This window comes from Ornithorhynchus anatinus, chromosome 13 (genome assembly GCF_004115215.2).
Source record: "Ornithorhynchus anatinus isolate Pmale09 chromosome 13, mOrnAna1.pri.v4, whole genome shotgun sequence".
In the NCBI taxonomy this organism is placed as follows: Eukaryota; Metazoa; Chordata; class Mammalia; order Monotremata; family Ornithorhynchidae; genus Ornithorhynchus; species Ornithorhynchus anatinus.
Window position 1 is genome coordinate 23,244,124 of NC_041740.1, and position 13,107 is coordinate 23,257,230.

The following is a 13,107-nucleotide window of genomic DNA, read 5'->3' on the forward strand; positions in this document are numbered from 1 at the left end:
CTGGAGGGTCGTCGTCCCCCCCCCCCCCCATTTTAAGAGAGTGTCCCCCCCCCGGAGAATCCCGACCCTCCACGCCGCGCTTTCGGGGGGGGCCCTCGGTTCTGGGCCGCCATCTTGCGCCCGGACGTGGCCGCCTCCGCCCGACGGGCCGCATTTCAGACGCTTCCAGCCCCCGGCTTTCCCCGCCGCCCGAGCCGCTGCTCCGTCAGGCCGGCGGGCGGCGGCGGGAGGAAGGGAGAGCTGCCCCGCGCCACGGCCCCTCGGAGGGATCCGTGTCTCCCTAGGCGGGACCGCTCGCCTCATAAAACACGCTCGACCCCCGGCCCGCGGGCCTTCGGATCGACCCTTTCCGGCCCCGCTCCGCACCGCCGGCAACGTTCACTCACGTCACAGGCGCACCACTCCTGGAACATGAGGAGGATGTTCTTCAGCTGCATCTGGATGGCGATGGCGGCCTCCCAGTCCGGATCCACTTCGATGTGCTGTCCGACCTGCCTTCTGATCTCTTCCATCCCCTAGGAGGGAAGAGGGCGGACCGGGCCGCCGCGCGGCTCACCCGCAGGGCGGACCGAGCTCCCGCTCCCGCCGGGCTGAGCCGCCAAGGAGGGGGAGAGGATGCTCTCCTTTCCACCTCCGCGCCGGGGCTCGGGGACGCGGTCTGCCTTCTAACCGCGGCAGGGGAAACCTCCGCCCTCCTTGCTGGTCCCACGGGAGGGGAGGCCTACTCCGGGAGGAGCCGGAAGGCCGTACCACGGGACGCCGGGGCCTCACGACGGCTCCCGGCGACGCGGGAGCCCCGCCCCCCCCCGCCCCCCCCCCCCCAGCGAGAAGGGTGGAGCAGCCGCCGGCCGCACCAGGGACGGCCCTGCCCGGCGCGTCGAGGACCTCTTTACGCGCGGACTCTCGGACGGTTCGATTCAGCCGGCTAACGTGCCGTTAGTCCTTGCCTCTCCCCCTCCGCGTCCGCCCCTCCCCCGGCGAGTCCGCTGGGGCCGGGGGACGCGCCTCGACTCCCCCGCGCTTACCGAAGAGCCTCGCGGCTCCCCACGCGCCAACCGGTTGCCCCTCGAGGGGGTCCCATCTAGGCCGAGCGCGTCGGCGGGCCGCGAGGCTCCGCGATTCGCCTCGGTCCGTTTCCGAGACGCTAACCGCGGGAGGACGGAACTCGGTCCGGAAGGAAGGATTAGGCCGGGAGGGGAGAGAGGCGATGAGCGATTAGGGGCCGTTCGGAGGGTGCTCCGCCTGGCGCCATTCACGTCACCTTCCCCAGAGGTGGTCCCTGCCTGCCGGGGGTAGCCGGCCCCGAGAAAGAGATCAACGCGGATATAAGAACGGCCCCCGACCACAGACCGACGCAACAGAAACGTAAAGCCGCGCGTCAGAGGTGGCGTCCGCCCCTCCTATCCGAACGTGAGCGGGCGGCGACGGAATCTCCTCTGAAGCACCTGCACCTGCCACCTGTTTCTCAAGGCACGGAGTTTCCCCTATCTTCTCTAGGGAGAGGCTGAAACGAGCGTCCGAGGCAGTGACTAGAAAGGGCACGGCTTGAGAGCCAACCGCCTCCGGGGACCTCCTCGATCCTCCCGCGCCAAGCAGAGGGTATCCGGCCGTTCCCCCGTCCCGGCTTTCACTTCCCGGGACCACGCGTCCTCCCCTCCTGAGGAAGGCGGACCCCGGGCACTGGGAGAGGTGGGATGCCGAGCTCCGACGGTTCTTATCGGTCCCAAGGCATCCTCCTAAGCCCTGGGGGGGTAGGTACCAGTTAAGCAGACGCGGCGTCTGCCCCACGGGGGGGGCTCGGCCTAAGGAGGCAGAGGAGGGAGCGGATCCCCAGTTTGCGGATGAGGAAACCGGGGCGCGGAGAAGCTAGATCCCTCGCCCGAGACGGCAGAGCCGTCCCCGATCGTGCACCTTCCACTGGGTACTCTTGGAGAGCAAGGCTGGAAAACGGCGGTGCCCGGGAGGCCGGGTGCGCGCCCCGTGAAGTCTGTGCTCTCCGATCCGCCGTCCCCCGCTCCTTCCTCTAGACCACCTCTGGGAGCTAAGGCGGCCAGCGACCGCCCCGGCAACCCGATCGACGGCCCGTCGGCAAGCGACCCCCCCCCCCCCGTTGCGTGGAGAGGGGGCTGCCGGCGGACGGCGGGACCCGGGGGACGGGGCAGGAGGACCCGAGCGGGGAGAGTCCGGGGTGGGGCAGAAAGCCAGAGAGCCCCCGTCCCGCCGTCGGGGCTCCCGTTTCATCTCCCGAGGTTCGGCGGGTGTCGCTTCCGGGGGTGAGGCCGTGGTCGCCTATTCCCCGGTCCACCCGCACCACCTCAGGCGCCGCGGCGGCGCCCGCGACCGCCCCGGCCGACCCGGCCGTTTTCTCACTACTCGGCGGCACTCTCCAGGTCTCGTCGCCACGGCTAGGGAGAGGTCAGCCGACGGGCGGACGGCTCCTCCGCTCTGGCGGCCAGGCTTCCGGTCGGTGCCCCGCCGCCGCCGCCAAGTCCGCCGCCCCGGTTCCCCTCGCCCCACAGTCCTACTGCCGTCCCGGGGAGCGGCAGCCACTCGAAACCCCCCGCCCCGGCCTCCGTCGGGGGCTTCTCGACGTTATCCCGCCCCTTCCTCGACGGAGATGGCGAAGGCGGCGTCGGGACCCGGAAATCCACCTTCCGGTTTTCCGACCCATCTCTCCCCACTTAAAAACCGCCCGTAAAACACCCAGCCGTAGAGAAGACCGGTCACGGCGGGCTGCCGGTGGAAAAAAAAAAAAAAAAAAAAATCGGGGGACGACGACGGTAAAACGCAGCCGGGATCCTCACCGAAAGCGACCCGAGGGGAAGACGTACCTGCATGCACGTGAGAATCTTCAGGAAAGAGCGAAAGCCTTGTAGAAACTGAATCCTCAATCGGTCGGTCCATTCTGCGGGTCTGCTGATCAGTATGTACCTGTTCAGAAGAGAGGCGGGTAGCTCGGAGACGCACCCAGGGGAACGACAACCGGAGAAGTGCGGAGCTGATCTTCAAGTAATCATCATGTCGGTATTCGTTGGGCGCCTACGAGGCGCACAGCACCGTTCTAAGCGCCGGGGGGGATACGGGGCCATCGGGTGGTCCCACGCGAGGCTCACGGTCAATCGCCGTTTTCCAGATGGGGTCACTGGGGCCCAGAGAAGTGAGGCGACTCGCCCGCACTCTCACAGCTGACGAGTGGCGGAGCCGGGAGTCCAACCCGTGACCTCTGACTCCCGAGCCCGGGCTCCTTCCGCCGAGCCGCGGCCGCTTCCCCTAGACCGCCACCCGCCGGCGGACTTCCCGAAACCAGTCGACGCGCCCTTTAACGAGCGGAAGCTCCGGATGCGGTGATCGTACGTCATCGACGCGCGAGATGACAGAGCTGCCGGGCGCGGACGCCCTTTGAAATCTGGAACCGTCGAGCAGGTCAGAGACAGCGGGGTGAAAAGGAGAGTGGGGGGACGACGGGCCGGGAAGGAACCCGACCCAAAAGGCTCGGGGACCGACTCGAAGAACGGGCTAACGGACCGAAGCCCGACGGTTTTCTAGGAAGGCTCTGTGAAAGACACGTATTTAGAGAGCTTTAAAGAACACCCGCGTTTACGAAACTAAGAGGATCCTCACGAATACCGAGGGGAGACGACGCGCCGTCCCCTCGGGCGCGCAACGCCCGACGACAGAGAGGACCAAGCCACGGCCGACTCCGTTACCGGTCCGAACGAGGACCGTCCGGCCCGCGACTGGGTCCCCGAGAGCGACGCCCGGATGTTTACAGCAACGGGGCAACGGGGTCGGGGACGAACCGGAGCGGGGACGTACTAAGCCGCACCCCGATCACCCAGGGCCCCGGCGCTTATCCCTCGACGGTGTTTATCGCTTGCTTTCTGCGGGCACGGAAGAGCGTACTCGGTGCCCGAGAGGGTATCGTACGACAGAGTCGGCAGGCGCCCTCCCCGCCCGCAGAGATCTCGGGGTCTAAAGGGGGGGACGTTAAAAAAAAAAATCGCGGTTATACCCCTACGTGCTGCGGGGCTGAGGGTGACTATCCGACGCTTCCGGGACCCCAGCTCGTACACGACGCAGAAGGGAAACGGAGGAGGAGAAGAGACGGTTCGGTTGCGGGAGGGTTTCCGAGGGCAGTGGGCTTTTCGGGAAGGCTCTGACGGCGGGCTGGCGTAGACGGAGGGGGCGGGAGGTCCAGGCCGGAGGAAGGACACGGGCGAGGGGTCGGCATCAGAACGGTACCGAGGTGTGGCGAGCGGGATGGTCTGAGAAGAGCGGGGTGCGTGCGGGGGAACGGGAAATCGGCGAGCTAAGGGAGGAGGGGGAGAAACGACCGGGGGCCCGATTCCATTTATCGTGATTACGGTGTCTTGTTTCTGTCCGTCTCCCCCGATGAGACCGGGAGCCCGTCACTGGGCAGGGATGGTCTCGATCGGTTGCCCAACTGTCCATTCCAAGCGCTTGGTACAGCGCTCCGCACGGAGCGAGCGCTCAAGGACCACGACTGAAAGGATGACTTTGAAGCCAACGATAAGGAGCTGCTGGTCGACGGGGAAGTGTTAAAATCGGCTCCGCGTCCGACCCGTTATAGTCCCTTCTGGTGCGTATCTGAGATCCCCGCCTCTTTGCCGAACAGACACATACGCTGGAGGGTCTTGAGGAGCGGGGCGAGGGGGACCGACCTGTTTTTTTTTTTTTTTTTTTGAGAAAAACGGTCCGGGCAGCGGAGCGGAGCCGGACCGGGGCAGGGAGATCGGCAAGGGGACCGACGCGGACGTCAGGGCGGGATCACGACGAGCGTCCCCGCATCCGTATCGCGGCAGTTCGGAGGGAGGGGCAGGGGCGGGTTCCGGATACTTCTGAAGGTAGGGCTGACCGGATCCGGCGACGGGCGATGCGGGTTGAATGAGAGGAATGAGCCGAGGGTCACGCCAAGGTGGCGAGACAGGAAGGAGAGTGGCTTTGTCTACGGCGATGAGCGAGACGGGTCTCTGGAGGGGCCGATGGCCCCCGCCGCCCCGGAGTTTAGAGACCCCGTGGGTCTACGCCGCCCCCGAGAGCACGCAGACTTGGTGATCACCGTCTTGCGTCTCTTCCCCTCGCTGCATGGGGGATCCCCGACGTGAAGAGCCTCTCACTAAGAGCGGGAAGGGAAGGATGCGCGCGGCTCGTCACGCGAAGAGGCGCTCACTAAGGGCGGGAAGGTGAAGGGTGCGCGCGGCTCCGTGACGCGAAGAGGCTCTCCCTAAGAGTGGGAAGGGAAGGGCGCGCGCGGCTCCGTGACGTGAAGAGGCTCTCACCAAGAGTGGGAAGTGGAGGGGTAGCGTGCGGCTCGCTTCCCTCCCCGCGGCCAACTTACTTGAGGTCGCAGATAATCGCGTACACTCTTCCCAGCTTGTCTTGGCTGTATCCCTGGAAGTTGAATTTGCCATTCTTGTCCAAATACTCGGGTAGAACCTCCAGGAGGGTCTCGGCGATGACGGAGATGACGTTTTGCTCCTCGATGAGCTGCCGGGCCTGCGCGAGAGCGCGGTTTCACTTAGCGTTTCCGACGGCCTCGACCGACGGGAGAGCACGATGCGGAGTCGGGAGACACGTTCCCCGCCCGGAGGGGCTTACGGTCTAGAGACTGTCCTGCTGAACCAAGGGGCGGGGGAGGCGCGCGGTCCCCGCTCTTCACGCAATTAGTCGACGCGGATTATCCAGACCACCTGAGAACGCAGATCCAGCGCTCAAAAGCGGGGGTATGACCGGGCGATGCCAGTCTTTCGCTGACCTCTCGGGGTCTCGCTCAGGGAGGCGGACAGACAGGCATCGAGTCCAGCTGGTTCGGGTGTATTATTTAATCCTAGCCTAGTTCAGATCACACGTCCGTCGGATTCGCTTCTTATTTCCGCATTAAACCGCCGCCCGCATTCTCCGCGGCTCCCCCGGGAACACCCCGAGCTAAAACCCGAAACGCCCGAAGCCGTTCCGGAGATTCTGGCCTGTCTCGAGACAAACTACTCCTCGGACATCTCTCCGTCCTCCTGCTTCTTTTCATCCCATCCCATCCCATTCGCTCCGTCGCCCGCATTTCCTGAGCGCTCCCTACTCCCTCGCCTTACGAAAGCAGCGAGTGGAATCTCACGCACGAGGAGGATCACGGAGAGTCAGCCAGCAGACGCGTCAACAACTAAATGGGACTGCAAGGAGGAGGAAGGGCCCTCTCAGTACACAGACCGGGGGGGGGGGGGGGGGGGGAGGAGTGGGAAAAAAACAGGCCCGGGAGGTGGAGGATCTGGGTTCTAATCCCGAGTCTGCCACATCCTCACGACGTCAGCCGGGGGAAGCTCCCTGGCTTCGAGCGGAAAGTGGGGGCCCGCTACCCGTTCTCCGTCTCGGACTGTGAGCCCCACGTGGGACAGGGACTTGTGTCCAACCTGATTCACGTATATCCGCCCCAGCCATTAGGACAGTGCTTTGACGCACGGGACGCACTTCAACACCCTAATCACCACCCTCTCCGATCCTGGCTGACACCACCCCCGACCCCCGCCCACTTCCCTTCCCCTTGATCTCTCAGGCCGTCCGAACGACGACCGTCCCCCGAGAAAGGAAACTCTCTAAAGACCACGGACACGATATCACGAATCCGGGTTTTGGTACTTGAGATCACCCGGCCGAGTCCGTCCGGTCGCGTTTACCGACTTGCGGGGACTCGACCTTTTCTGAGCAAGGGCTGGGTCTCGCACGTTTCGTACTAGACCCAGAGGAGTCCCCCCACCGCCCTCATTTGCTCATTAACTACGATTCGGAGACGGCGATCCCAACACCCTCGACCTCTGGGGAGTCGTGACTTTCAGTTCGACTACGGGACACAGCGTGAGCCGGTCGAAACACGCCGGGATCCGCCGAAAAGATCCTCGACGGAGACGCAGAGGTGGAGATACGAGAACGCAGGCCGGCACGCAATTAATCCATCCATCCGCCGACGGCATTTTCCTAACGTCCGCCGAGTGCCGGGGACCGTACTAAGCATCTGGGAGAAACGAAAATTCACGTTCCCCGCCCAAAGGGAGACGCGTCCTAACGAGGGACGCATTTGGAGGGCGAAGCGGGAGGAAAAACGAGGCAGCGGAATGAATTAGCGGGGGAAGAAAGAGTTCTGACTATACAGGCGCACGTGAAGACCGAAGGGTTACTTCCAGGTCGACGGGAGGCGGGGTCTTGGGGATTCCAAGGCGGGAAGATTGCTGGATCTGGGGAAGATTAAGAAGACGAGGAGAGGAGCTGTCACCTGGCAGCCTGGATGGGGAGGGGGTCCCCGGTCAGAAGACCAGCACGAGGAAGGGGCGTGAGACGGGAAGGCGGAGAGGGAGAAGAGGGTGGGCGGGTGAGTCCCTGCGACGGCAGGGGTCGGAGAAGTCCAAACTAAGGAAACGCCTGCCGGGGTCTATGCCTTCGAGAGGGAGGGTTCCTGGGTCCCCGTCTCAGGGCCTTCGCGACTGGACCGAGGCCCATCGGTCGCGAAGGGGAGCCGACGTCATCAGCGGTGGGTGACGGGGACCGCCGCCTGAGACGGGGAGAGCCAGGCCCCGGGCAGAGAGGCTCCGGCTCACGTGGGGGGAAACGGGTCGCCACCGGAGCCCCGGAATGCTTTACGATGACAATCCGGAGACGGGGATGAGGCCGGAGGTGGGGAGACCGCCGAGGAGGCTGAATCCATCAACTCGGCAAGAAACGACGGGAGCCCGGACGACGGCGGAAGACTGAGGGCGAGAGCTGAAAGCGGGGGAGGAGTCGGAGACGACCTCGAGGACGTGAGCTCCGGGGACGGGGTCGGCGGTGCGGACAGAGGTGGGCGAGTTAGGGAAGAGGAGCGCATTTAACGAGCTCCCCCGGGGCAGGGCACGGGTGGCTTCTTGGCCTGGCACTTTCCGAACACCGGCTTTCCAAACCTCGCGCGCGGCTCGGCGGACGGAGCCCCGGCTTGGGAGTCGGAGGACGCGGGGTCTAATCCCGGCTCCGCCACCGGTCCGCCGGGTGACCCTGGCCGAGCCACTTGGACTCCTCTTTGCCTCGGTTACCTCATCTGTAAAATGAGGATTAAGACCGTGGGACAGCCTGATTACCCTGTATCTACCCCGGTGCTCGGAACGGTGCTTTGCACACAGCAGGCGCTCGCCAAATATCGCTCCAGTTATAATTACCGGTCCCGGTATTAAACTCGCCTCTCCCAGCCACGGCAGCTACAGTCTCTTATTTCGTTTTGAATCCGTCCTCGCTCTCCTCCTTTTAAGTCTGAATTTGTGTTTTTATTCTCCAATCTCTTCCTCGCATCTCTGTCACTAGTCTCCTTTCCTACTTTATCCTCTTAAGGGTCAGGGACCCTGTTTAATTCTCACCCGTGTCATTCTTTCCCGGCGTCTGACACGGTGCTTCGCACGCGGTACGTCTCGAATCCAATTATTACTTAGTAAAGCGTAGCGCACCCCATCCGATCACTGCTAATATTATTAGGGGGAGACGTACGATCGGACGCAGTCCCCCGTCCTCCTGGCCCTTCATAATCTAAACGGTAGGGAGGGTGGGAATCTTATCCGCATTTTACGGATGAGGGGACCGAGGCGCGGACAGGTTAAGTGACTCGGCCCAAGTCACGCAAAACCCGGCGCCGGAACCGAGGTCTCTCGATCCCCAGCCCCCTACGTGTAACGTCTAGAGAGTTTTAAGCACAGTGAACGCGAGGCGTCGGTAGGCTACCCGAGAGGGGACACGCTGGAAGCGGGAGCAACTGCGAGGTCGAAGAGCGGGAAGGGAGTCGGTGAGCGGGATAGATTTAGGAGCCACTCGCCCGGAGGTGGGAGTCGAAGCCAGGCGAGCAGGCGTGAAGCGACTGAGCGGGAAGCGAGGAGAGCGGGCGATCCCTCTGCGCCGTAAGCGCGTCACGGGCAGGGAACGAAACCACCAATTCTGCGTACTCAACTCTTCCGAGGGCTCAGGGGGAGCTCGACAGATGCCACCCGGCCACCCGATCCCAAACGGAGCCTCGGGGGACACCCACGGTTGAGGGATGAGAGGTGGACGAGGACCCGGCAGATGAAACCCAAGAGAAGTCAGAGAGGAGACGGAACCGGTGGCGAACCCAAGGCCCGGTCGTCGGGCTCGGAGGCAGTCCGGAGATTCAGGAGGACGACGACGGAGGAGACCCGGCTACGACAAGGTCGGCGGCGTCCTCGGGGAGTGAGGGCTCGGTGGTGGGAACGCGTTACGCCCCCCCCCCCCCCCCCCCCCCCCCACCGTCGTGGGGGCGAGAAGATAACCGGCGGAGGGGAAGCGAAGGCAGAGGGTCTCTTCGACCCATTCGGGGAGTGGGGACCGAAAGGGAGACGGAGACGGGGCGAAAGCCGGAGGGATCCGACAGGCATTTTCATCACCGGAGATCTGAGCGCGTTTCAAAGCTGAGGTGACGAGGGTCATCCAAGGGTGCGGAGTTGAGGACGGGCAGGGAAGGAGAGCGGGCGCGACGGCCCGTGGGCGATGACAAGGGTCGGGAAGAGGCGGGAGCCCTCTAAAGACCAGATCGCGAAAGAGCTGGGGAGAGGAGACGGAAGAAGAGGAGATCTCGGAGCGGGGAGGAGGCGACGGAAGGACTTCGGGGAGTTCGGGCCCGATGGTTTCGATTTTACCGACAGGTTTAGACTGAGAACCCGTTACTGGGCTGTTGCCCAACTGTACATCCCGAGCGCTTGGTACAGTGCACGTAGTAAGCGCTCAATCACTACTATTAAATGAACAAGTAGTTGGTGAGGTCCTCAGGGGTCAGGGAGGGAGGCGGGCCGGGGGGTGGGGGGGGGGGTCAGCTAGGGATGTGAGCACGGGGAAAGGGAGGGATAAAGATGACGATAATGACCGTGGCATCTGTTAAGCGCTTACTACGTGCCAGGCCCCGTACGAAGCGCCGGGCTGGAGACAGGCAAAGCGGGTTGGACGCCGCCCCTGTCCCACGTGGGGCTCGCGGGCTCGATCCCCATTTTACGGATGAGGCAAGGGAGGCACCGAAGCGAAGCGACTCCCCCGAGGTCACACGGCGCCAAGTGGCAAAGCCGGGATCAGAACCCACGACCTTCTGCCTTCCGCGCTCGCGCCCTAACCGCCTCGCGCCGCTGCCTCCCAATCGGGGCACTCGTTGAACGTCCGCGGTGGTGCCGGGCGCCGTACCGAGTGAGCACGGGGGCGGGTCACCAAGTAAGCGACTCGTGTCGGAGGCGGTCCCTCTTCCGCGTGGGGCTCGCGGTCTCGATCTCCACTTTACCGACGAGGGAAACTGAGGCCCAGGGAAGCCCGGGTCACCCGGCAGGCAGCAGATTCGAACCCATGACCCCCTGCCTCTCGGGGACTCTCAGAACTCGCCCGAAACTCCCTGAGCGCGGAGTCCCGGCCTGGATCACCCCGCGGGGGCGGGAGGCGGAGCTTCCCGGGGTTTTCCCAGGGAAGAGGGGGTGCCCGGAAGGCCGCTGACCTAGGGAGGGGAGGGGCGGGCTCGCCCTCGGAGCCGGGTTCCGATCCAGGCCGGGGAAGGCGAGCGAGGAGAGCCGGGCGGGAAGGGGTGAAAGTCTCCCGCTAAGAAAGGGGGACGGGGTCGGGGAGTTTCCCTTTCGGAAGGGGCGGTGCCCTCGGAGAGAGAAGTCTTCCAGGGGGACGGGTGTGACAGATGACCCGACGGCCGGGGGCCGGAGGCGGCGAGTGCTGAATTCTACGACTTTTCGTGTCCCAAGAAAGCAGCGGGTCACGGAAGTGCGCTCAGAGCGTGTCCGAGAAGAGCCCGTCTCCTTCCCTCCCAATTCCTCTCTTCCCGCCCATTCCAACCTCACCCAGGCTTCTCCTCGAGTCATTCTCCCGCCCCCCCCGCCGGGGAAGGCGACCGCGTCTCCGGGAGGCTGAGCGACTCGCCGCGATTCACGGGCAGGGCGACGGGGCAAGCCCCAGGTTTCCCCGTCTCCCGAGCCCCGCGGTCTTTCCGCGTACGCTCGGGACCCGGGAAGCCCCCGAGGGCGAGAAAACGAAATCCGAGACGGAAGAACGAGTGCCACGTACTCACCAGGGTAGGGACGGTAAATATCTGAACGGACAGGGCCGTCACGGAGATGCTTCTGTCGTGGTCGTCGCTGACGTACTCTTTCTGCAGTTGCTTATAGTGCTGTGAGAGCGGCGGATGGAAATTCGTGAGAACGGACTGAGGCTTCAACCCCGGGCCCCGGCAGAAACGCCCAAATCGTCGCCGCGGCGCCGTTCCGAGACGGGGCACCCCCCCCCCCCCGGCTCCGCGGGGCCCGGGAGCTCCGGCCGGGCCTATCGGCTCGGCTCTCGCTCCCCGGTCCGCCCGGCCCCGTCTCCGCCCTCTCTCCCCCGCCTCTTCTCCCTCCCGCTCGGCTCTCGCGCCCGCCTCCCTCCGGGCGTTCGGCTTTCCGGCCTCTCCCCTCCGCGGACAGCTCTCTCGCTCCCAAAAGGCAGGAAGCCCGACGGCCGAGGCCTCCTCGACCAGTGCGGGTCCACCGCTTTCTCCTCCGCCGCCGGCTCGGGAACGACCACACGTCCCGTCGCTCTCGCCCGGAAATGATCCCGCCGAGCCACGGCCCCCGAAGCCAGCTCACTCGGACCCCGGCTCGGGCTCGGATCGGTGAACTCTCGCAACCTCCCAACGCGGGAAGCCGGGGCCCGTCGAAACGAGGGGCCGGACACGCCTCCCTCACCTCCTCCGCCCCACTTTCCCATCGCCGCGTCCCCGTGCTCCTCTCCCGCCACTATCTCAGATCGCCCCTCTCGGCCCGGTACCCGCCCTCTCCCGCGGAACGCCGGCTCGGCTGGCAGCGCTCTCCGTCAGCCGGTCGCCGCACCGCCTCACCGCCGGCGAGCTCCGCGTCTCCCCTCCTACCGGCCTCCGTTCTCGCATCCTCCCGGCCCCCCGCGCGCACCCCCTTTCCCAGCGCGGCCGTGGGTGGAATTTACTGCACGTTCCCTCGGTGCCGGGCGCTACGCTAAGTGCCCGGGGGAGTCCAGCGGAATAAGGAGACGCGGTCTCTGCCCCCTAGGTGCCCACAGCCCGGCGGAGGGAGACTCGCGGGTAGAAATTACAAATACCGTAATGATTAGAGCCAAGCGACCGGGTTTAAGGCCGGGCTCATCAATACCGGGGGGAGGGGGGAGGTACCTAAGCGCCGAGCGGGCGCGACTGACTGCTCAGGTGAGGCAGCAGCGAGGGAGAGTAGGACGGGGGAACGAGAGCTTAGAGAAGGCCGAGGCCAATCTGTCATTCATCTCGGTGCCCGTCTCCACCGCTCGAGACCGTCCGCTCTTCGACGCCCGGGATCACGTCTATCCGGTGCGTCGTTTCTCTCCGGCAGTGTTCCGCACGGGGCGGGCGCTCGGGAAAGACTACAGACCGACCGACCGGGTACCGTCCCGTCCCCCCGGGGCGTCTGCCGAAGGCTTTAAAGCGCCTTAAGGGGACGCGGCGCCCGCCTCTTCGGTGCGGACTCGACCGCCGGATCGGTGCGATCGTCCAGCGGTTCCCGAGCGACGTTGAGGGAAGGGCGCCGCACCGGGGGATGGGGGGGGGGGCTCCCGAGGGTGAGAGGGGACGGCACGGCGACGCCGCTCAGCCCCAGGGGAGAAGTCCCACCGGTGGGGGGGGGGGGGGGTGTCCCCCCGAAAGGTTTGGCAGGCGCACCGGAGAAGCCCGGTTTTAGGGAGGCTTTCCGCCGAGCCGGCTCGGAGTTCCTCTCTGCTTCCGGGAGCTGCCCCACTGCATACGCTACGCGCACGTAGGACTCTCTTGGAACACGGGGGTCGCATGGGCATCATCCTTTCTCTCCCCCCCCGGACCGCTCGGAGGACTCGCAGCCTCGGCCCCCCAATCTGCTCCCCGGCTCGGGCGTCGTTCCCCGATCCGTTCCCGGCTATCCTGGGGCGGGGATGGGGACGGATGCCCCTCCGCTCAGCTCCTTCCCTTCTTTCACTCCCCCATCCCTCTCCCCTCCAACGCCGACCTCCGCCCGACTCCGACCTCTCCCCGTCTCCACCTGGATCCGCCCCCGCGCTTCGCGTCACGCCAGACCACCTGCG

General features: G+C 65.3%; 1 protein-coding gene across 4 annotated transcripts in view; it reads right to left on the reverse strand.

The window, feature by feature from the left end:
• Positions 1 to 13,107, reverse strand: part of UBR1 (ubiquitin protein ligase E3 component n-recognin 1) — a 98,911-nt gene that overhangs the window by 53,964 nt on the left and 31,840 nt on the right. For all 4 annotated transcript variants that reach the window (XM_029077236.2, XM_029077235.2, XM_029077234.2 and 1 more), the window contains 4 exons: positions 11,084 to 11,182; positions 5,360 to 5,517; positions 2,832 to 2,931; positions 387 to 515 (listed from right to left, as the gene is read on the reverse strand). In XM_029077236.2, the coding sequence (XP_028933069.1) occupies positions 387 to 515; positions 2,832 to 2,931; positions 5,360 to 5,517; positions 11,084 to 11,182 (486 nt within the window). The remainder of the gene's footprint in view (positions 1 to 386; positions 516 to 2,831; positions 2,932 to 5,359; positions 5,518 to 11,083; positions 11,183 to 13,107) is intronic.